The sequence below is a fragment of the Medicago sativa genome, chromosome 8 (assembly GCF_051527215.1).
Source record: "Medicago sativa cultivar Bolivia chromosome 8, Bolivia_mono, whole genome shotgun sequence".
Taxonomy (NCBI): Eukaryota; Viridiplantae; Streptophyta; class Magnoliopsida; order Fabales; family Fabaceae; genus Medicago; species Medicago sativa.
The window spans coordinates 76,492,848-76,518,429 of record NC_140756.1 but is presented as its reverse complement, the minus strand read 5'-3'; the positions used below and the strand labels follow the sequence as shown (position 1 = coordinate 76,518,429).

Below are 25,582 nucleotides of genomic sequence, written 5' to 3'. Positions count from 1 at the left end.
GGCTTTTTTGTAAGCCTTAGCCTGGCCTATTTAATTAAATAGGCTTTATAAAAAGCTTGAGCCTGACCTTGTTAATAAACGAGCTGGGCCGAGCTAGGCTTTAAATAGGCTAGGCCATAGGCCCCTGTCGGACGGCCTGGCCTGTTCCCACCCCTACCCACCAACGCTACTTTTTACAGCATAATTTAGGCATGCTCGAATCGGCCTACCCACCGGTTTCCGATTCGACCGGTCCGACCGGCCGGTTCGAGCCGAGTTTTAAAACTATGCTCTTAATAACTTTTATGTTACGAAGAACTCAATTTCATGAGGGAAAATGAGATACAGGACTTAATATTCAAATTATGAATAACTTTTCATACTTACCGCAACCTAATTATCCCTATTTTTAAAGTTTGATGGGACATTAATTATTAGATTAACAGTAATACCCTTAGTTATTTATTGAAGAGCGACATAAATAGATATAATGTGATAATGAACTTCTACGGTACACCCACTAGTTGAGGTGTGCCGGTACTTCTGTTTCTTAAATTCTACACCATCCGGTCACTAATATAAGCAAAAATTCACTTTCTAGGTTCATTCAATAAATGATGTATATGACCTATAATAAAGACTACATACACCATTAATTGAATGATCTAGAAATTGGATTTTTGCTTATATTAGTGACTGGAGGGTGTATAAATTAAGGATTATTTTTTTGCAATAAATAGCTATTAGTCAACATTTATTTTTGTAGAAAATATCATTTCACAAGAAAAACATAATTTCATTGTTTATAAGAATCATACTAAATTATTGTAAAAAATAATCAATATTCTCTATTATGAGTAATAAAAATTTCAAAAAAATTTATTTTATTACGTTGATGTTTTTGGTAATAAGACTTAATTATTATATTTATAAATGATAGAAAGTAATAATTTTTGTTTAAATAAAACAACTCATTTAACTATTAATATAAGTATTTGGTGCACGGGTACACTCAAATTATTGAGTGTACCATAGAATTTGCCTTAAATGTATTATAGTAAAAAGATTAATAATAGTATCTAAAATAACAAAATTTATTTATTGTTTATCTTGGTATGTATAAAAAACCAAAAATGACAATTAAAAAGAAACATTAATAGATGTGTGTGTGTGGAAATATTGGATATATATGTCATTTGAAACAAAAACATAGATACATCGTACATGAAGTTATATTTGAGGGTATTACATCCCTAATTGCTGCCCATGCTAGGCCAACTAAAGAGTGTGCACTTGCAGAAATCATGTCATAAGAGGTGTGAAATATCGATCAAGACAGCACATGGGGTACTAACCAATAGGGACCTACCGGGGAGCACACCAATTTATGATGTTGTGCATCATATCTACTGAGAGGATCGATGAGCCTTCTAGTATCAGAGGAGGAGGGTACATAAGGGTTCATGCGACACAATAGGATGGTTGATTTGATTTTGAATTTATGTGTATTTTGTGGATGTTTTCATGTGTATTTTCGGATAATTTTGATATTATGATATGTTTAAGCGATTATATTTTGTTAAATTGGTGATATATTTTGTGTACGCATGTTATGTTTGATTGGTGATATTTTGTTAAAATACAAGTTATCTGCATGGTTTAACCCGATGAAGAAATTAGTTTATCTCACTCATGATTTTGTTTGTGTTTAATTTATTTTATTGTTGATGGAGAATTATGTTATTGTTGTTTTTGCTGGATTTGGATTTAATGAAATGTCAGTCATGTTATTTCTTGATCTCTATCTTCCTAGCGTGTTCCGATTCCAGAATTTGAACCCCAGAAGCACGCTCCATATTTTATAATCCAAATAGCAGTAATTTTGAAAAGAGCAATGTTATATCTCTAGAAGAATAACATCAAGAATTCTTCAAGAATAAAGAGCAGTCAATCACAATGCACTATTTGCCACAATTCAAGAAGATGTGGCTAAAAAATAGGAAGTGAACAAATAAATCATGCAATTAAAACTTGCCAACTGTGTCTTGAAAAATTCTTGATGCTATTTTTCTAGAGAAATAGCATTTTCCTTTTGAAAAACAAAGGGGCGCGTGAGAACGGGGAAATAATCTACCCCTTATTTCCCATTAGCCCATAAGCTGTAAAAAAAAATTAAAAAAAAAAGTAAGCTAAAAAATAATTGGACCTTTTTTACACTAGTCAATCAACGAATTCTTCTCTTCTCCTAACTGTTTTTGCTCACGCTAATATCAATTTTACAGGTTTCTCATTTTTGGGAGAGTTGTGGATTCCAAGCTTTGTGGTGCAGGCTGCTCTTTTTTGGAAGGAGATTTATGGAATTCAAGCTTGGTTGTGTAGGTTCAGAGTTAGATGCTCGTCCAAGGCTTAACTCTAAGATTTTCACTTTGTGTTGATGTTGTATCTCCTTAGCTTCCAATGGTGCTTTGGTTTGTTGTTCTTTGATTCGATTTTCTGTTTAGGATGTGGTAGTGTATTGGGTCTTTGTTGCCCTCTCTAGTGGATATTCATTCTTAGCTAAGGCTATGTTACGATGATATGTTAGATGTATAAGTCAGAAGCAAAACATGTGCTTAAGAGAGGTATTTGTTAGATTTTGCAGTAATTATATACTTTACCCCAATAGTGGGTAGTTTTTCTACACATGGTGTAATCTCTAGCTTTTAAGCTATCATTGAATGAAATATCTTCTTTTCGAAAATAAAAAATCTAAATAAGTAATTTTCACATTGATATAGGTTTTTTTTTCCTTCATCATTTGGCGTCTCGGTGTAGCGTTGTGTTGTTCGTCGTCTTGTAAGGTGTTGTTTATTTTTTTCTTGTTGCGGTGTTCATTTGATTTCTATTGAAAGATCGGTTATTCAATCAATGGTTTGAGCATCAACATTGCAAATTCGGAGGAATAAGTATTTCAATCACTTTAGTTTTATCATATTATATGTAGACATTTTACTGTTGTATGTTATTAACTTGAATGTTGTGAGTTTGTTCATAAAACCATCTTTTACATTTTTAACGATGTTGAATGACACGTTCTATAAATTTGAATGAATTAATATCGTTTTTTATTAAATAAAAAAAATTCAATAGTTTGTGACATGCCTCACCATCACATGATATATTGCGGGGCTATCTCTATTGATGTTCACTAAAACTAAATCCGTTCATATCTAATATGTTTTGAACACATGCTAAAATAAAATCTTATCACGAAATTGATTGGGGTTGTAGATCAGATACTTCCAACGTTTTTGCCCTTATGTTACCATGAAGTTGATTGGCAGTTGAAATATCACACCAAAAAGATTCGTTGCTAGAAAGAACATAAATTGTTTAGCGGTTGAAGAAGAATTTGTCACTTGCATTGTAGATTTAGCCTAAATGTTGACCAGGTTAAACTTTGCCCCTCACAAGCTAATTAATGTACTTTTGACTCACTATAAAAAATGCAACCGGGGTGTTAGAAAATTAGACTTTTTTGAGTTATGCTAATTCATGAACCTTTTTTATACCATTCATTTTGTATGTGTTTGACTTGTATTTTTAAGATGAAATTTCTTTTTTGTGGTTGTTTAAACAATGCTCTAATGGCATTTGATATAGAAATCAAATATGAGTAATCTTCTCTCTTCTCTTTATCGACTCACAGCAACCAAATTTCTTATGGATTGATTGCAAAAGTCGGTTTGTACTTCTTTATCTTGGATAAAACAGTCAGGATGCACTTATTGCTCATAAGTCAAATTCAGTTTATTATTCTAAATGAAATTAACATTATACTATCATCTACTCAATCCAAAGTAATTGGCCACTTAACCATTAACCGACATCCACCCATAGAACAGATTAATGAAATACTCCATCCGTTTCAAAATATAAGCAAAATTCACTTTTTAGGTTCATTCATTTAATGATGTATGTGGTTCATATTATGGACCACATACATCATTGAATGAATGAACCTAAAAAGTGAATTTTGCTTATATTTTGAAACGGATGGAGTAATGTACAATAAAGCTAGAAAATCAAACAAAATCTTACGTTCGAAATCGAGTATAAAGATGCAATTTCAAGCAAAGGAAAAACATATAAACTCACACTAAAATGGAATGACTGACCTAAACAGCTTACGGAAAAAAAAAAAGGCACCTGGCTGAGTGTGTGTTTGCCATCACGTTTTCCACTTTAATTCCACTTCCCAATGCAATTCCACCGTGAAAATAGAGAAGCTCCAAATTGAAGAGTTGGGAAAAACGTGGTTTTAGTGGGTATCCACCGTGATGACAAACAGGCACTGAATATGATAGTACTAACACCAATAATGCAAGTTGTTGCTTTGACCTGGTGGATGTAGAGGGTGTGGATGGATGGAATTTCAGTGTTTAATACTTCTACGAAACAATAATTAATTAATTATATATTAATAATTAATTACACATAAATAGAAGACATGCACCCGTTAGATTTTTTTTGGATGGTAAAACTAATTCTCCTAAACACAACATTAATGGACCTTTTGTCAAAAAAAAAACATTAATGGACCTAGCAGACATGACATTGTTATGAATGACCTTTTAAACTCTATGTAGAAAGTAAACAATCTCTCGTGTTAGGAAGCCAAAAGTGACAAAAAAAATTGGTATAAAAACTTGATTTGTTTATTAAAAATTGAGTCATGCTAACATGTATAAGAGTATACTAAAAGATTCCATGAATAAAAATTATTTGTGGAAAATGATTAATATAGCGAAAACAAATTCACGAAATGGTCATAAAGGGTTTTTTGTCCTAAATATTTGAAAGTTTGACAAGAAATCACACCCCCACTATTGTCATGTTTTCCGGACAAGGGGAGTTTGTATTGGTGAACAGTAATTCGGAATGATATTCGCTATAGGAGCCTTCGCAATAAATACCACTTCTTATTATTTATCGATAAAAATTTATTTTTAATTGTTTTAACATATGTAGTGTTGTATATGATAGACAAACATGTATCCTAAAACACATGTTAATGTTTTCCATCAAAACATCTAATATAAATGAGTGGTAGAGAATTAAATGACATCATTACACAGATCACTTATAAAAGTTTCCACAAATCTAAATTATTGACCCACATAAATGAAAAAGAAAAAAAACAAGATAAAAGAAAAGAATCAATTTTATTATTGTTGATGAAATGTCTAAATGATGTTTATTTATGTGTTTAACTTATTTTGATTTGTGGTTGTGACCACACAATAACTATCCTCAATTACCAGTGTTATATTAGATAAAAAAAAAAGTTGGTTATACTAATTAGTTATAATTGATAGCAAGGTAATAAAAATGGACATGATATTGAATTGGTTTAGCAAAGAGTTCAAGATTCAAAGGTTGAACCGAGATCAGACTGTTGTTCGAATGGTTATAATAAGTTGGTATCATTATAAGCTGGTTTAGCGGATGTAAGTCTGGTTTCCGGTACAATCAGTCGGTCCATTCTAATTAGGGATAGTATTCATAGATCAGATTGGAACAGTTTTGTCCAAACTTGTTACCGACCCAATCAAACTGATCATTTGGTTTGGATTGGGTAACAAACTAGTATTTTTATGTCCACCCAATGATGAGTGGGTTTGTTTAGGTCAACGGTCATTAAACATAACTTTTTTAAAAAATTAATCAAATGACACTTTATTTCATGAAAGCTCAATCAATTATACTAGATTTTAGTATTTTAAAAGTTAATGCTTAAATTTACTTGAAACACTTCAAAATTAACAAATAAAAGTCTTAAACTATGTTATAAAAATAAAATAAAAAATTACGTTTCTTTTGAATGGTAAGCTCGTTATCTAAACAAACTACTTCATGGTTATTTTCAAAAACAAAAACAAAAAACCTACTTCAAAGTTAAACAAATTGGTTTAGGTTGGAGCCAAACTTAAACGGATTCAGGTAAACGGTGGATTGGGTTGAACAGATCACCCAAACCCATGAGCATCCCTAGTTATGGTTTTAATCGCCTTGGTTAATAGTTAACCAACTTTTTACATCTAATATGTTATTGGGCATGGATAACATTTATTAAATGTTAATACTAAATTTCAAATGTTATGTAGTACTTTACAATATGCCTGTAGGAAACGGATTCTCTCCATTGAAATTGTCTCAATTTTTTTTAATTTGTTACATCTCAACTATAAACTCAATATCATCTTTTCTTTATAATTTTAAATCTCTTTTTCTCTTATGTTTAATGGTGTAGATGTAACAATTGAGAAAACTCAGAGAGAATTTCACTAAATAAATGTTTATGGGATTCAATGATCGGCAGATAAAAATATATCTCTCTAAGAAATATCCCTAATTACGATATTTTGGTAAAATCACTAAAAAATTCTCTAAATTATTGAATATTAAAAAAAAAAAATTTAAATCCATAAGAAACGGACTCTTAAAATTGTCTCTCCACTTGTTGGTTGGGGGTCACGTGCTATATATGTGTTATGCCTATTACTCTTAAGTGCAACATATGTTTGAAGAAGCAATGGCTCTTAAAAAATGGTCACATGAACAAATTACAGAAGCTTTGTCTTCTCCCTTTTGTCTATCTCTTTTCTTCCTTGTAAGTGTGTTGTTTGTGTTTAAGTTTGCCATTGGAAAATCCAAATCCAAAACCAATCCAAAACAACTTCCATCTCCACCTAAACTACCAATCATCGGTAATCTTCATCAGCTAGGCACACTTCCACACCGTTCTCTTCGAGACCTTTCCCTCAAATATGGGGACATGATGTTGTTACAGTTGGGACAAAAACATCCTCCAACTCTAGTGGTTTCATCAGCAGATGTAGCCATGGAAATCATGAAAAATCACGATCGAGTTTTTTCAAACCGACCTCAACATATAGCTCCAAAAATCTTATTGTATGGATGTGATGACGTTGGTTTTGGACTTTATGGAGAAAATTGGAAACAAAAAAGAAAATTATGTGTTTCAGAACTTTTGAACATGAAAAGTGTGCAATCATATCATTTCGTTAGAGAAGAAGAAGTTGAAGAATTGGTGAATAAGTTACGCGAAGCTAGCTTGAATGATGCATGTGTGAATTTAAGTGAGATGATTATTTCAACATCAAATAATATTGTTTGTAAATGTACTCTTGGAAGAAAGTATGAAGGAGATAATGAAGGCAACGTGAAAAATTTAGCAAGGAAGGTTATGATTTATCTTCAAGCTTTTGCAGTTGGAGATTACTTTCCTTCTTTGGGTTGGATTGATGTTCTTAGTGGAAAAATTAGAAAATTTAAGGAAACTTTTCGAGAGCTTGATAGTTTGTTTGATCAAGTGATTGAAGAGCGTTTGGCTTTGAAGAAGAATATGGAAAATGATCAATTCAAGAAGAAAGGATTTGTGGATATTCTCCTTCAACTCCAAGAGGGTGGCATGCTTGGCTTTGAGCTCTCCAACAATGATATCAAAGCACTTCTAATGGTTCTCTCTCTTTTATCTCTTTTTTTGTCTCATTTACACTTTCACTTCCTCACTAGAAAATAAATAAGATTGAACAATTATATTTTCACATAATTAATCATAGTAATAACTCACAAGAAAAAAAAAATATTGTAGTAACAACATTCTATTAATTACTTTAGCAAGATTAAATAAAAATAGGAAAATGCTAATTTGTGCCCTTAGGACACATGTTTAGGTACCAAAGATAGAAATTATGCATTGAAATTTATTTCTATCTTTGTGTCAATTTATTTCTCAAAAGATTGAAATTTAATGTTTCTTACTCCCTCCGTCCCATATTACTTGACACAGTTGACTGTGACACAGATATCAATGCATATTTTTTATCTTTAATATCTTCAATTCTCTATTAGAAAAAATTATGAAAATTTAATATTTTAAAAATACTCATCGAGACGAATCCAACAACATCTTACATGATATTGTTTATCTTTGTATATTAGTAGAAAAATATGGTCAAAGTATGTTAAGTCAATATTATACATTGTCAACTAGGTCATCTATTTTAAGACGGGGGAGTAATAAATACTTCCTCTTTATGGAATCTTCAATCTGTGCCCTAACCCATAAAAATATAGTCTAATAATGCTTGAGTTGATACTTCTCAAACTTTTCCATTATAGTCTAATAAATATAGTCTAATAATTCTAGGTGAGGTCTACCACATCCCTAAGAAATATTGGTCCAATCATGCGTTCACAAGTTTTTCTTAAAAAAAAAAAAAAAAAAAAAAACTAATCATATACAATTTTCAGGATATGTTTGTTGGAGGAACTGACACATCCTCAGCAACATTAGAATGGGTAATGTCAGAGCTTATGAGACATCCAACCATAATGAAGAAAGCGCAAGAAGAAGTAAGAAGAGTTGTAGGCAATAAGTCAAAAGTTGAAGAAAATGACATCAACCAAATGCATTATTTGAAGTGTGTCGTGAAAGAAATTCTAAGGTTACGTCCAGGTACACCTCTTATGGCTCCACGTGAAACAATGACTAGTGTGAATCTAAAAGGGTATGATATTCCTGAAAAAACAATGGTATATGTAAACTCATGGGCAATACAAAGAGACCCTAAAAATTGGGAAAACCCTGAAGAGTTCATGCCAGAGAGATTTGAACATAGCCAAGTTGATTTTATAGGTCAAGATTTTCAGTTTATCCCATTTGGTTTTGGAAGAAGGGGATGCCCTGGAATGAATTTTGGAGTAACTACTGTTGAATATGTGCTTGCTAGCCTTCTTTATTGGTTCAATTGGAAACTACCATTTGAAACAAATTCTAGTGCACAAGATATAGATATGAGTGAGGTATTTGGACTTGTTGTCACAAAGAAAGAACCACTTCGCCTGAAACCAATAGCATTTTCATTTTAATCTAGTTTCCAAGTATTTTGTGGTCAAAATGAATATATATTGTTGTAACTTTAAGGGTTAAATATGTTGTTGGTCCCTATAAAATTAGAAACTTATAAGTTTAGTCCTTACTTAATTTTAATAGCTTTTTTAGTCCCTACAAAAAAAATTATTTATAATTTTAGTCCCTGCTAAAACAAAGTTTGTTTAATTATCCTTAAACTCTTAAATTTTTGAACGATTTTTTTGAGACAAGTTTAGAACACTATGAAAGGTTTACTAAAATTTAGAATTTTCTAACATGAAACGAATTAAATATGAATTTTTTAAAACGACAAAAGTAAGAGATAAAAAGTAACAAAATTTGGATGTAGAAATAAATTTTGTGATAATTTATTGCGGGGGAACTTTTAGTAATGTTCTAAACATGTCTGCAAAAAATTGTTCAAAAACGTAAGAGTTTACAAGACATATTGACATGGAGATACAAGACATCATGTATAAGTCTCCAAACAATTTGCTCACGTTGTGTAACATATGATTCAAAATAAGTTTCAATAAGTCAAGAATTTAGAGAATGTGCGAGCCAACTCTGGTGACAACTCAGTCACCAATACTCCACAAGCTGTGCAGGGATACCAATATCAGGCATGTATTGTTAATCAAGGTCGTCTGGCTATTACATCATAAGGACATGAACCGATTCCTATAAAATTGGCGTCTGCTACACCTTATTCACAGTCTGGGAATAAGGGTAATGAAATAAGTCGAGAAGCTTTTCGAAAGGTTAGTAGTGAAAAAGAAATTGTTGAATATAATCCTTGTTTCCTCCTTAAAGAGATCACAAAACCTCTTAAAGAAAGAAATATTAAAACCATCCAACCCCTGACACTTATTCCCATCTAACCCAACCACAACCGCTTTTATCTCCCCGAGAACGAAAAGGGAAGACAAATATATGTCTTTCGAAGCTCTAATTCACCACTTCATCAAGACCATGGTGGTCAAGCTAGTAGTTGTTGAATATGAGCGGTTACGCGGCCCCCACAGTTGGGACAAATTCCTCATCACAATGGGGTAGTGAATCGAGACACCCCTATGGAGAGCTCGTTGGCTCACAAAACCCCACAACTCTCATCACTCGTCCGACACCAGAAAGCGATCCCTCAACACATCGTGCAACTATTAGGACAGAACCAAGTAAACCAACAACCTAGAAGGGGAAGGTCTACCAAGCCCATAAGGGAGATAAAGTTACCGAATTTCTGAGAGTCGCCATTTTCCTCGCTCTTACTCGCTTCGGAAACCCCATTTTATCCCTGAATTCAATCTCCAACAACGCATCACACATCCCACGTCACTTTTCTCCTTGCCAGGGAACCTTTAAAATAACATTCACCACAAAAGCAACGAGAACAAGGTACCCCTGATCGAGACACGCCCCAACAAAACCCAAATCATAAAATGAAAACATTGCCTTCCCCTTAAAACCACACCAGATAGATAGGATACCACTGATATTCCCGACTAACAGAACAAAACTCCACTCGCGAAAAAAAAAAGCACAGAAAATGGTAGAGGCCCTCCTGCACTACCTCTGACTTATTTTCATAGACTGCAGTAAAATTTAGATGTTTAGAAGAAATAAAATCATTTACCTTATTATTTTTTCCGCTCTTTTTACTACGCTAAATTTTAAAACTATGAACTATGTTTTTTTTATGAAATTTTGATTTTGATTAAAACTAAAAATATAAATGTGTGTTGCTTTCTAGTTATAACAAACCAAATTAAACATGATTATTTATTTCAATAACACCAACAACAATCTTTATTACATAAAAGTTAGTTAAGGGTATAATTGGGATAATAAAAAAATAAGTATAAGTATAAATATACTCATTTAGTTTGTTACACTTTTTAAATGATAAAGAAAAAACAGACATATATATATATTCATATCGTATTTGTTACATTTTTTTAATGTTTAAATTTATTCTTATCAATTTGTTACATGTGTTATTTGTATTGAAAATTGAGGGCATTTTGGAGAAAAAATTCAGCCCAAAGGTGCTGAACGGGGTAGTTTTTTTATGGGAAATGTTAACCAGTGCCCCGGGGGCACTGGTTAAGGAAGCAAATATAGTATCTTTTACATCGGAAATTGTGTAATCAATTTCTGAAAAGTCAAAAAGGTGTTATTTTTCATTAAAATTTTCCTTTTTGGGATTCCTTAACCAGTGCCCCGGAGGCACCGGTTAACAAAACCTTTTTTTTTATATATAGTATTGATTAAAGTGTATTATTAGTCCTTGTAATCAATTTTTCTCCTATCATTTTCAAATAATCAATTTACCTCTTCATATATTTATTTTTGGACTTTTTATAAATAGCGTAGTGGCTAGAAATTCACTTCTTATGATGAATAAAAGTAAAAAATTTAAGGTTCGAACCCTCACCCCTACATATATTATGCAATGTCTCTAACAACTGAGTTATGCTTGCAAAAACTTTCAAAACATTCATTGAAAAATCATTTCTTAATTACAATTTTTTTTAAAAATCCGTCTTTTGTCAAATGGTAGGTGGCTGAAACATCTGCACGTCATCATTTTAATTATTCAAATGGCATTTTTCCTGGACAAATCTTACTCGTGGCATTTTTATTTTTTTTTGATAATCTTACTTGATCACAACTCAAATGAAAAATGTTTGAACACGTGAAAAAAAAAATACTCCCTCTGTCTCTATATATAAATACTCTTTTATTAGAGACAAACGGTACTTATATATAGGGACGGAGGTAGTAGTATAATTTCATGATTTTTAATATTTAATTTTTATTCTTTAAATTTTTTGTTTATACATGCGCGAATACTTTTCATAAAGTTGTGACAAAGTAACACCTACTCTACTTTTTAACACAATACGTGTGGATATGCTTGCCGGTTCCCACTTACCACAGGTGTAATGTGAAAGATAAAAGTAACTTTGAAAAATGAATGATATTTAAGTATTTTCAGCTTTTTATTCAACTACTTGCGTATGGACTACACCCTCCGGTCACTAATATAAGCAAAAATTCACTTTTTAGGTTCATTCAATAAATGATATATGTAGCCTATAATAAAGACTACATACATCATTAATTAAATGAACCTAAAAATTAGATTTTTGTTTATACTAGTGACCAGAGGGTGTAACTCTTAAAAGTTGATACATTCTTAATTACAAGTTTTAGATTTTAGATTTTAGTTATGAATACTTTCTTACATATTTTATGTTGACAAGTTTATATTTATGTTTGAAAAAAATTATATTTATATCTTAAATAAATTTTGTTTTTTTTTTGAAGAAATAAATTTTGTTTTGGTTACTATATCTTAAATAATTTGATTAGATGTGGGCTAGTGGGAGGGATTTACTTTATGAAAAATAAAATGTTGCATGTATACCTCTTTAACACACATTAATTTTTTGTTTGATAAGCCACGTAAAGAGTAATGATATTTTGACATCCAATTTTCAACAACTTTTAAGACAACCTTTTTCCTCTATTCTTATTGGACAATAACAATAGAGAGAGAAAAAGGAAGAGAGAGAATAAAAGTATAATGAGAGTATGAAAGAGAGTTGTTACAAAAGTTGTTGAAAATTGATTGTCAAAATATCATTCCTCCACATAAAAAGGTTATATAAGTGATCTAATGGATGTATTTAAATTGTGGGATGTCCATTCATAATGTCCCTTACCTTATCGATTCTATAGGTATCCAAGTTGAAGATAACAACAACAAATTAAACAAGGGTCTTGTTAACCGGTGCCCCGGAGCACTGGTTAAGGAACCCAAAAAAAGAAAGTTTAAAATTAAAAGTAATATTTTTTAAACTTTTAATGAGTTGATTGCACAAGTTCCAACGCGATGTTACTATATTTATTTCCTTAACCAGTATTCCGGGGCACCGATTAACATTTCCCATTAAATAATGTACTCCCTCCGGTCACTATTATAAGCAAATTTCTACTTTTTAGATTCATTCAATAAATGATGTATGTGGACTATATTATAGACCACATACATCATTTATTAAATGAACCTAAAAAATCAAAATTTACTTATAATAGTGACCGGAGGAAGTACTTGGTTTTGAAGTGGGTTGGAGAAATTATTATTAATATTTAATAACTATGACACTAAAGAGTTCGCAAGGGTTTCCTAATGCTACACGTTATCATGCCTCTATTTCTGACTTCAAGCATGTTAAGATTTGCCCATCACGATGGTTTACTTATTTTGGTACTCCATCCTACCCACAATACATGACACAGTTGACCCTATTACATATACCAATACTAATGCATAATTTTGAGCTTAAATATCTTGAATAATATATTAGAAAAATTAAAATTATGAAAATTCGATATTTTGAAAATACTTATCGAGACAAATCTAACGACATCTTATATGATATTATTTATTTTTGTATATTAGTAGAAAAACATGGTCAAAGTAAATTAGATCAAAATTGCACATTTTCAAATAGGTCATCTATTGCGGGACGGAGGGAGTATAAAATTGGTTATTTTGACTACTTTTTTCCTTAAATGGTTGTTTGAGTGCTTGAAGAGTCATATATAATAGAGTAATTATGTTTTTTTTTTCAAATATAGTGAGGTTCGATAAATGACAGGCCAGCTGGCACCGACCCAAAACACATTACAAATACAAGCAAATCCAAAATGATTAGGATTATGTGATTTTATAAAGGGAAGGTCATCATCATGACTTATTCTCTATCTTTCTCATATATTAGTCTCTCATCTTAATTTTTATTTCTTTTTCATCTCACTCTCTTATAAAACATGCTAAATATACCCGTCATAGTGTAATAAGTGTAATAAAATGGATAATAATTTTTTGAGGAAAAAAATGGATAATAATAAACAACGAGATTGACAAACTTTAAATTAAAATAACTTCTGTCCAAATTAGAATTGAAATAAATACCACCATCCACTTGAGATGGAGTAATAAACAAGAATAGTACTTGTGTGTACATGCACAAAAAAAAAATAAAGTAAAAAATACTAGCAATTAAATAATATATCATTTAAAATAATTAAATGATATGCATTTTTTTTACATGTGTGTGAAAAATCATTCGATAAACAAACATCGACATCTTGAATAAAAAAACATATAGCAAATCAAGACAATGTAGTCATCATGTGTAGCTAAATTATCTTTTGTTTTATAATACTATGACTAAGCAGTTTGGTGGGTATCAACCATCACACTTAATTATAGCGTGGATCCGCCCCTGCTGCGTGTTGAGGCTCCCATTTGCTGAGAACACCAAAACCAAAACAAACACACATCTCAAAGCAAATGAAGCCAAAGAGATGACCCGCCAGCAGATGCAACCCAAAAACATGTATACATTTTTTTTTTAATAGTGTATACATCTTTTAACCACTACTAGACCTTGCACCCGTGCGGCCGCACGGGTCATATTAACGGCAAATACATCATTCAAATAAATAAATAAAAAAGGTGTTTTAGTACCAATACAATGTGACCAATAAAATACAATTAAAATTATTTCATGTTGGTACATTGCGGAAAATTTCTTTGTAAACAACATTTGAAGTGTAGTGCAGCCACAAATAACACATTTTAGACAAAACAATCAACATGCATTTATATAATAATAAATGTATATATGAAAACTGTATGGTTAATTGACATAAAAAACAACAAAATATGATAGTCAAAAAGATATCGCACTTGAAGCGTCGTTAGAATAGATAACAAATAGCAACAACAAAGTGTGCACTTTGGAAGGATCAAATTCAAGCTCATAAGTTTGCATATTCAACATGGCACATAGACTTATTTACATCAGATTGAAATAGTTTTGTTTGGTATGACTATTTATTTGTGTCTTTAAAGGAAAATATTTCAGTAGCAAGAATTATAGTGGAAGGAATTATAGTAGCAGGAATTATGTTTGATCACTTACATAGGAATGTCACAATTTGCAACTTAATTAATTCAGTACAACTTTGAATTAAACTCAAACAATGAAGTCTGATCATGGCTTCTTTCCTTAATTAAGTTAGTTAATGAAGTATGTCTATTATGCATGCTAAGAGCACACCATTGGTTATACCAAGTTTTGATAAGCATGCAAGTTAAGTAATAGTGCAGTAAGTTGCAGCCAAATATCTGGACAATATAGAAGAAGCTTGTATCACATTAGATTACATTGGAAGTGAAAAATATCTGGACGAATATTTTGCTTATCACTTAGTATAAGCATGCATACATTGGGTTCTTCAAGTAATATTATCACTTCATCAACCTAACAAACCTACAGCTAACAACATATGGCCAACTTTTCTTTTTGAATCAACAAATATTATTTAGACCGAAACTCTAGCAAGACGCTAAGAGGCGGTGAAAAAACACAGAAGCGTAACATCAAAGAAAAAAAAACACCAGAAAATAACCAAAAACGCGAAAGCTTTGACCCTGCAATCCAATAAAAGTCATCAGATTTCAGACCCAAAGCTCTGCCCCTACGATCACAAAAAACACATCTCAAGAGGAGCACTCCAAAAAAGCCAAAACTGAGGCCGAAACAGGGAGGAACCAGGAAGCAACAACCGCAGCCAACTGCACCAGCAGCAACAGGCATCGTAGAAAACCAACTGAGGCTAAAAACAGATGAGCCGCAAGGTAGTTTCAACTACTGCCAGCTACACAACCAGCCACCAGGCAGTTGCCAAAGCTGCAGGCCACAACTACAGGGCCTCGACAGTCCAGTCTCGGATAAAGAAAAAACCCAACTGCAGGACAGCAAACCACAAATTATAAGTAGCTTACCTCGAGCACACAACCTATTAATAGGATCACATTTTGTCTGCTATATTTGTTTAGTCCTTATAAGTAACATCATACTCAAGTATTAATAATGATCGTTATGAATTCAAATCCCAAAACTTGCATATACTGCTCAGTTGCAAAGCATGCTTAAAAGGCTGGTCAGACCTACCATAGCGTTCTCAATGCCATCTTGTATATCCAATCAAATAGTTAGCTCGATATCCATAACTTCATTGAGATATGTGTTTAGTTAGTGAAGTAACTGTACCTGAGTATGCAAAGAGACAATTAAAAAAAAATTAAACACGATTCACTATAGGTTGCACAATGATTATTTTTGCTAAAAATCTCAGCACTTGCTTATCTATATCAGTTCTAAACCGTGTTGATACCACTCAACCAGGAAGGACAAAACGTCATTAATAGGTTGGTCTGTGTATTTTGAATATTTGTGTTCTCAATGCTTAGTTGTATACCCAGTCAAGGCTTAGCTTAATACACATGCTTTCATTGATCTATACAATACATAATGAAGTAGTTGGACATAACCATTCAAAAACAATTAACAAAGTATAAGAACATGGTTTACTGCAGCAGTGCTATTATCTCTGAATAAAAGCACACTGTTGATTATACCCAGGCATGGTTGCCTTGTAATAAACCAATTTTCTAGTAAGTTGAAACAAACCATCCCTTTTGTAAACACACCTGCCATCAAATTAAATTACATTGAAACCATCAAATATCTAGACTATATGTTGCTTAGCAGATAGTATAAGCATGATAAGGTTTTAGCAGATAGTATAAGCATGATTAGGTTGAGTTCTTCAAGTAATATCATCATTAGAGGGAGGTCTTACCTACAACCAACTTCCTATAGGTAGCCTTCTACTGAATTGTGAATATAATAATTATAAGTAGCTTACATTGTGCACACAACCTAAGTTTAGGATGACATTGAGCAACAAAAAAAATGGAATACTACATTCAAAATCGACATATCACAACAATAACTTAGGTGTTTTTAATACTTATGCAGTTCACGCCAAAATCAACCTCTCAAATATGTTATTACGGGCTTTATCTTATTTTAAAAATAAGTAATATAACACAACATGTTCACAGATCAAGTCAATATATGGAGTATTTTAAATTTGAAATGGGTTTTAAAACTTTGAATGAAAAACCAATTATAAGTGAAAATTCGTAGAGACAATAGAGACAATATATCAAACAGGCAGTGGACAAACCTATTTGTAAAGAGGAATTTGTATTTACCTTTTGTAGCTTGTGTCTTATGCATTCAGTGGTTGTTGCTTGTCCTCGTGATAATTTGCCAAGGCTGAAACAAACAGAAAATGGAACATATATTAAATAGATATGTTGATAAAGAAAAAAATAGAAACAAAATCCTTTACTTGTTTACCTAATACGCAAATGAAAGAACAGCAGAACACAAACGCTCTCCACATAAAAAACCTTTCAAACCCAAAGAATCTGATAAGATGTTAAGGATAATGAATTTTCAAAAGTGCATAGAGGCGCATCCAAATAAGTTGTTGCCGAACTCATCGTATTAGTCCCATAAAATACCAAAAAGTGATGAAACACAGTTACATTAGCTGTACATTTACATACACGGGAACATAATAGATAAACGAGCAGCCTCATTAGATACTTCCTCCTTTTTTTTTTGAATTGCTAAATTTAATTAAGCAGGACTGAGGTGTAAGACACACCTAGAACGCAACAGAACAACATATTACAAAGGGTGCAACATAAAAAACACAGCCACACCAAAAGCACCAAAACTCCTACACGGCAAAGGGAACCATTGTTGCTCTAACAACTAACAAAAGCACCCGCACAGGCTTAGCAGAAGCGCTAACAGCAGCCGTGCAAAGCCAAACAACAATGGTTTTAGCAGCAGACAGAACTGCCGCACCCCACACCTAAAAAACAGCACATGCAACACCATAACAGCAAAAACAGCAGCAGAAGGTATCTATCAAAAGCCATAAAAAAAAAAGTAATGCATGTTTTCCTTCACTCTTAGCATCCATTAGCAGAAGAGGATTTCTAACGTAAATGAAATGGTGGAAAACCCAAATTTGTTGAAATCTAGAACAAAACCCATTTTTTTCGACAACCTCATCTACCCATAAAAAGAAGTATGTTAACTGTAATGTAAATGAAACAGAACCAGACCCATATGTTTATTGTGAAATTAAACAAAATTAGCATAAATTAAAAATAAAACTGAAAAAATTAGCCATATTTTCAACATATCAATCAATCAACTTTCAAATGTCATATAACTTTAACCAAAGGAAATCTATAAAGTATGCATTTACAAAACGAAAATGATAGAGAAAATTCATCCCTTTACTTGGCAGAAGAGAGAAGAAAATAAAATTTAAAGTAAACTCCTTCTAAACAATTCTAGGAACCACCATAAAAATTATGAAGTGATGCATATATATGTCCATGACGTCAGTGCATCCCCCTCATAATTTGTTAAGACCAAACCAGCCCTTGATGATATAATTGCACTATCCCATTTCTAACAATAGAAAATCCTTTGACAACATCAATTTCAGAAAATGTCAAACTAACTATCGACCACAATTTAATAAATCAATATAAAATTCCAGTGAAACAAAACATTACCCAATTTTATAAAACTCAGTGGTAGCTTCAAAGTTAACATTTTGAGAAGTTGTAAGGGAATATTAAGTATACAAACCAATCAGAGCAACAAACAAACATGTTTTCCCGATTGACAAAAATAACATCTTATGAGATTGAGAACCTGAACATTTAAGCTGATCTCTTCCAATCAAATACTTCCTTGCACAAAGTAACATCCTGTGGGATGGATGCTACCTTCTTGATCTAAACCAAATGAGAAGCCAACACCCGTGAAATAATAGAGGAAGAACAAATCCAACCAGCTGAGTAGATTTTTAGGGGAAGCACCAGGTCTGAAATGAATTGATATCAGTTTGTAACAATTAACCGATGATGAATGAATCGAGAAAGAGAGTGAGAGGGGAAGATTCAACCTGTGAAGAGAGAAGGGAGAAACAGAGGTTAGTTCCAGTACCAGCGCCCTTGCACTTCCACCGGTTATCAGCAGGTTTGGCATCGAGAAGCAGATTTCGGCATGGTGAAACGTTGGTGATTGAACTTTGAAGAGAGAGAAAACGGTGAAGGAAGAGAAAGGGTCGATGAGTGTGAGAGAAAAGGGAGAGAGAGAGGGTTAGGTTGCAACACCAAATATTGAAGAGCAATGCTATTTATCGCGAGAGATTAACTCACGATGGTTTCACGAAGCAACGTGGCCATTCATTTTAAGCTGATAAAAAAATGTGGTGCATCCATTCCTTTTTTGAGGACGTGTGGACCCCTCTTTCTTAACATTTTAAACAATTAGCTTTATCATTTAATTCTGGAATTTATGCAAAACAGCTGGGTAGGTGGGGTAACTAGCTAAGAATACATAGTCGTGAAACGGTCGGGATAATTTTTGTCGCTTTATTTAGCATTTTTCAATATTGAAAACAAATGACATTAATGGTTTGCCATTTATAATACAAATAAAAGATTGGAAAGGCACCAACATTTAATGTAGTTGGAATACATGTGGGTGGCTGACACTCGGTTCATTGTAACCTTTTAGTGGGGGATTTGAATTTCAAATTCAGCATTTAATGAGATTAGGAGATGCATTTCCCGCTCAAAATATAGGGTTAAGGGTTTGCAAGTTTTGTTTACATTGAAGCTTAAGATTACTAGACCATCCACCCGTGCTGCCGCACGGGTCATATCGATTGGAAACAAAACATGAAAATGTATTTAAATTAAATATGCTTGCGGTACAAAATAAATTGTTTATAAAAAAATACATTTAAAAAAGACCTTAAATCGGTAGATTGCGGAAAATCCCTTGTAAACTACATTTGAAGTGCTATTCATGTTTTTACCATTCTCATCAGTCATTAAAATCTTCAACCCACTCCTGGAGGTCACCCTCGATATTGCGACGTAAAGTTGACCTCGTCTGTAGTTTTATAATCAAGGTATGTTGTGTATATAGTTATATTTCAAGGAATTTATGTGTATCCAATGCGGTTTTTTTGTTTGAAAACTACGTTTGAAGTACTATCAATGCAAGCGTCATCCTCATATGTTAGCATAAATTTTAGACCACTCTTTGAACTAATTTCAAACACTAAGGGATATCAGCAAAAATATGGAAGACCATTCTCATCACTCATCGGTCATTAGAATCTTCAAACCGCTCCTGGATGTAACTCTAGATATTGCCACATAAAGTTGACCAATTACCACAATACTAACTTGAGAATAATATCCATTAATTTTCAGGATGCTCAATAAATGTCAATGAATAATTTACACATTTAATCCTAACCACTTAAACCTCATAATAGTAGATATTATCCATTAATTTTCAGAATGTTCAATAAAGTCAATGAATATGTAATCAATTGCCTTTCATGCTATCAAATGGTCATAGAGTGACGGCTTGGACTTATAGACAAAAATGTTGAATCCATCTTTTCTATGGTGTTGGAGAGACTGCCCTTAAATTGTTTAATAATAACTATTATACTTATAAAATTTAGTTGAATAAGTATGTTAGTAAAACATTCAAATAGGTAAAAAAAAAAAAACAAAACATCTACTCAAAAAGGACTTTTAGCCGATAACCAAGATCAAACAACCAACACAACTTACCAAGGAAAGGACTTTTTTTAATACTCATTTTTCTTCACATGCTTCTAAATTTTGAAAACCCAATTCATCAAGCTATGAATTTCTTTTCAAGTTATGAGGCTACTGGTTTTTTTAAGAGTACTATTGTTGTAACTATTAAATCATTAGAAGTAGTAGAATTATCTATAGCAGAACCAATAAAGAAGCCTCAAAGCATATCTAAAGAGCAATACTAAGATTGACAAAAAAAAAAAGACAATATTTGTGTTACAATATTATGGTCCTGGTCCTGGTCACATGGCAAATGAACATGAACCAGAATAAAAACTAAGTAAATCAAATATATATATAGCATGATTTTTTTTTAGCAAACAACTTATAGAATATGTAAACTATAAGAATGTACATAAGATAAATTGCTAATATATCCAAATTGATCACTCTTTGATGCTTCATCAGTTCAACATGGAACTCACATGGTTGCTTTAACAAACTACGACCTACATGCTATATCCAAATTTGTTAATCAAAATAAAAAAACTAAAGCTGCCCAAGAATGATCTCATGCAAACAATTACCTTGAGATGAACCATTTTACTGTGAATAATTGTCTTTCATTCTTCATCTTTGAAGCTGCATGATGGGATGTGAATGCAGCCACTGCAAGAGAAAAACAAAACAACCCTAATTAGAAACCTAAAAAAACTTAAGTTGATTAAAAAAACTCTGATGCTACTAAAAGTTCCCAAACTAAGTGGTAGCAGATGAAATTGGTCATGGTGAGAAGAAATTCTCTATTTCTAGGTGCTGTAATGACATGTACAGGCCAAACAAATCATAAAAATCAAAACGATAAAAAAAAAAGCATATAATGCAGTTATATAAATCAGACTACACAATATAAAACCAAGCAATATGAGAAAGAAATCCAAGTTTAATGTTCAACTTGATGGCGACGAAGCTTTAGGTAGTGTCAATTTGATTTGGATTTTAGAGGTGATGGAGAAACACAGTGTCGTAGCTGTCATGATTAAAGAAGGATAAAATGGAGATCTAAGAAGTACCTGCTGGAAAACGATGAAGGATATACTAATATACAAAGATGAAGGAATGAAGGAGGGAATAGATGAAGAAATGCAAAATCTGCTGAATCGACAGTAAACTGCTGCTAAAAAAATTCCTAAAACACCTGAACACCTTTGACATAAGGCAACTACTCTGAACAGCAGCAGTTTCTGCTCAAAGGAGTACAAAATCTGGCGTCATAATACTGATGCAATTGCAGCCTGTCATACATGTGTTAGCTAAACCAACAACAATATGAAGGGAAAGAACTTGCTTTAGAAAATAAATAAGCAATATGAAGGGAAAAATTCCATGGTAGAAAATAGAGCAGCACGTACGTATTTCAAATAGATCATATTTTTCATTATCTCCATATCAAAGGAACATGAATACAGATAGGAGGATATAACCTCAAAATCTGATTCATTTTAAAATGAATCCATTCTTTTTATGAAATAAAAATTTACTACTTGCTAAAATTAATGAAATTTAGTCAAAGACACTACTTGTGAAAATGGTGGAAAAAAAAACAGAGAGAGTAATAACTTTAGCTGGAGTTGTTTTTACAATAGGTTGTCAATCGACTATAAATAAACACGAAACTCCGAACGAAAAAATATACTAAAAAAATGATCATGAGTATGTTAATTGATTGATAACAACAAACATTTCTAAATATTTATTACAACTAATAGATTAAACAATTATTGTCATTGCAAAGTGAGGTGAATTCCTTCACCAAAAAAATAAATCCAAAACTGGTATCAGCACTATATTCTTGCCATGAAACGACAGTTGATACAGATAAATTACATAGACAATGGATTACATCAACCCCTTCTCATTTTAGCTTAATTTTCGACAATGTCAAATTGATGTATATGATAGACCCAATAATAGTATAGATGTCTATCAAGGATATAAATTAGAACAATGAAATCTCATGTTAAGAACTAAACGAATATAGCTACCTTTTGTGTTAAAAACTAAACTGATGTAGCTACCTTTTGTCCATTTCAGATATAAGAAACAATTTTCAAATTTAACAAAATATGCTAAAAGCATTCATGGTTAGTAGATATTTGTTAATAGAAATGGGATAAAGACGCCTTCATTAAATGTTCAATAAGAAAAATCATGTAAAACTACTCAAATCATAGGCAATTTCATTGAACATTGCAAATTTGGCAGGCTTGTTCAAATAATCCTCAAAACATGGTTTCACAAACATAAATAAATGTTCCCACCTGCAACAAAGTAAGTTGTGCAGAAAGTGTAGTGGCTTCAGTCTGCAGAGTCTGAACCTTCTGTTCTAGCTCCGAAATGTATTGCATCTTGCGCTCATTGAAAAGCGCAGCCGATTGCCTGTTTCTCAAAATCCTGAAATAACCCAAAAAAAAATATCCAAGTCAAATTAACCATCCATATTGACATTACTAACTAAAACGTTGAATAAGTTAATTACAACACCTCTTTGCCCGCTTCGGATCAGCCATAACAATCTCAGCAACTTTCTCATTAGCCATAATTTTCTTCAATTCCGAAGCATTCTTCTCAGTCTAAGACATCAAATTCAGACTTAGACTTATCAGATCCTTCTTCCTCCGAAGCATTCTTCTCAGTCTAAGACATCAAAATTAGTTCAAATAAGCAAAAAGTTAATATAAATCCAAGTAACATAAGAGAAGTAAAAATTCACAGTAACAGAAAAGTTAGAGAAGCAATTACAATTCCCATATTGTAAGCACGCATTGTCTTCTCATACTCCTCTTTCAACTTCTCAGCCTTAGCAATGAATGGAGCCTTATCCTAAAATACACATAAATCACAAAAACAATTTTAATATCAAAACACGAATTAAGATTTATATGAATTTTCTTCAATGAAACAGAGGTGAAATTTTCACAGCAACCTAACCTAATTCAACCTTTATATCCATTCCATTCCTTTCCACCAACTTTCCTAACCTAGTTCAAATTCACCGTAAATTACGTTAGAAAACTCAATAACATTCAAAACTTCCTAAAAATAAATTCAACGAAAACTATATCGCTTCACAAAACTCACCACAAAAACGGTAAATCGATTTTCATATAATGGAGGTGTGAGAATAGAGTGAAGAAGTTGAAAGCGTGAGCAAGAAATTAACCGTTTACAATTGCTTACCTGAAAAACGTGATTATAGGAAAGCCATTCATCAGAAATCCGATTACGTTTGCAGGGGTATTCTAGTTTCTTCTCAGAAACGATTTGAGATCTGATTTGAATAATCAATTGATAGGAATTAAGATTCAAGATGATTTCTGCTGAAAAGTGAAAACCCAGAATTGGAAGACTCTTCGATGAAGAGAAAAGAGAGTGAAGATCAGCGATTCTGATTTGAGCAAGAAGAAAGTGTTGTGTTGGAATCAAAGACAGCAGCTGCGGAGCTGAAATGCTTGGTTGTGAGGAAATAGTCAGAGCTGGTGCTGCCACATATGATGGTGGTGATACGGCGGAGCTCCGATAGGGTGATGGTGCAGTTGATTTCTGATTCGTAAGAGAGATATAGAGAGAAAAGAGAGAGAGAGTGGGAAGAAGAGAGATTATAGGTAATAAAATTGGAACAAAGAGGAAAGAGGTTGGAAATCAAAAAGTTGCATATTGAAAGAAGAACATGTCTCGGTAATTACCAATTAGTTGTATCTGTATTCTTTGGTAAACCGCGTGTGCAATTAATGCAGAGTTAGTGAGAAATTGTGGGAGGGGATTTGAATTTTGAATTTGACATTAAATGAGTTAGTAAACACATTTTTCCCGCTCAAATGCTAGGATTACGGTTTGCAAGTTTTGTTTACATTGTAGCTTAGGATTAGATAATAAGGATATAATAAGGATATTTGTTCGCATGCAGATGAGTATTCAACCCCTAACCCCCAGGCCATATTACAACGAATCTGATGATATTTTAAGTTGACAATATATAACTGCTATTTACTCTTTTTTTTTTGGTCTAAAATATTTGGACCGTTACTTTTTTCAAATCCCGGATGTGAAATTCTTTTTTTTTTTTTAAAAAAAAAAAAAAACCCTTTACTTTGTTTTTGAGAGAGAAAAAAAAACTTTACTTTTTTATGCTTTTTTGGTATAATCCATCATCATGGGCGTCATTTAAGTACCAACCCAAAAGAATGACAAATCCAATTTTCCGAAGTAAATGTGGAACACTTTCATGCAACCATTCGTTAATCACTAATTCAGTATCATGTAGAAGAAAAAATGGATATTTGTCTTGTGGGGCAATGCAATCAAAAAAAACATCACGAGATTGAAGGTTTATCACAGTCCACGTATGCCTTCAAATACAACAAGGTTTAGACTTAAAACAAGGTAATAAAACAACCAAACCAGCTGCCAACAACTTACAATGCAAAAGCCAACAAAAAGTCTTGCTGTAAAATCACATAAGCCAACAAATTAAGATGAAACATACTTAAAAAAAGCTAATAGATATCCTAAATATAAAAATAAAACATCAATGGTCAGCGGAAAATTGAACGGCTAGTTTTCTTCTTAAATGATTTTGTCTTCTTAAAAGTTCAGGTTTGGTTTTGAATATGGTTCAAGAGAACATAAGCATTATGATACATTTGTTGTTTGTTTGTGTGACCAAAGTAGTTACAAGACCAAGAAGCATGTTAAACATTGGTCCAGCAAAGCATCTAGCCATTGCTATTGTAGGATGACCAGCTTTAGCAACTGGAACATCAACAAAGCATCAAGACTTTGCAAGTTTCTTTCTTGTCTTTGAATCATGATCTTTGATGGCTTGTGAGATAAAGTTCTAAGTATTGTAACCGATTCATAAACTTCTCTTGCATGATTCTGATACGGAAGTTATTTGAATATGAATGACTTAGATCTTAGAACCCCAGTAGAAATAGCTTCTTTTGAGTACTGATTTAATACTTTAGAGGATATTATTCAAGTACTTGTGTCAAAATAAAGCACAA

The 25,582-nt window shown here is 32.4% G+C and overlaps 2 protein-coding genes across 6 annotated transcripts; one reads left to right on the top strand and one right to left on the bottom strand.

Annotated features, from left to right (window-relative positions):
• Positions 1-6,533: 6,533 nt before the first annotated feature.
• On the top strand, positions 6,534-9,031 carry LOC146901657 (phenylacetaldehyde oxime monooxygenase CYP71AN24-like). The gene is made up of 2 exons (XM_085738252.1): positions 6,534-7,501; positions 8,299-9,031. Exons 1-2 carry the CDS (start codon positions 6,539-6,541, stop codon positions 8,914-8,916), a joined length of 1,581 nt encoding a protein of 526 aa, XP_085594378.1. The 5' UTR covers positions 6,534-6,538; the 3' UTR covers positions 8,917-9,031.
• Positions 9,032-15,135: 6,104 nt separating this feature from the next.
• Positions 15,136-24,429, bottom strand: LOC146901656 (transcription factor RF2b-like). Of its 5 annotated transcripts, none has more exons than XR_015023764.1 (10): positions 23,757-24,429; positions 23,508-23,557; positions 23,319-23,399; positions 23,061-23,213; positions 22,838-22,970; positions 21,715-21,811; positions 17,212-21,185; positions 17,064-17,127; positions 15,955-16,053; positions 15,136-15,748 (listed from the first exon to the last, which is right to left on the bottom strand). XR_015023764.1 is itself a non-coding variant. In XM_085738251.1 (6 exons), exons 4-6 carry the CDS (start codon positions 23,114-23,116, stop codon positions 21,147-21,149), a joined length of 228 nt encoding a protein of 75 aa, XP_085594377.1. In that variant the 5' UTR covers positions 23,117-23,213; positions 23,319-23,399; positions 23,508-23,557; positions 23,757-24,396; the 3' UTR covers positions 20,742-21,146. The 5 variants fall into 5 exon arrangements, 1 of the variants encoding a protein (XP_085594377.1); XR_015023763.1 differs by having other exon boundaries at positions 21,723-21,811; XR_015023762.1 differs by having other exon boundaries at positions 21,590-21,811; positions 23,757-24,428.
• Between the last annotated feature and the right edge of the window lie 1,153 nt (positions 24,430-25,582).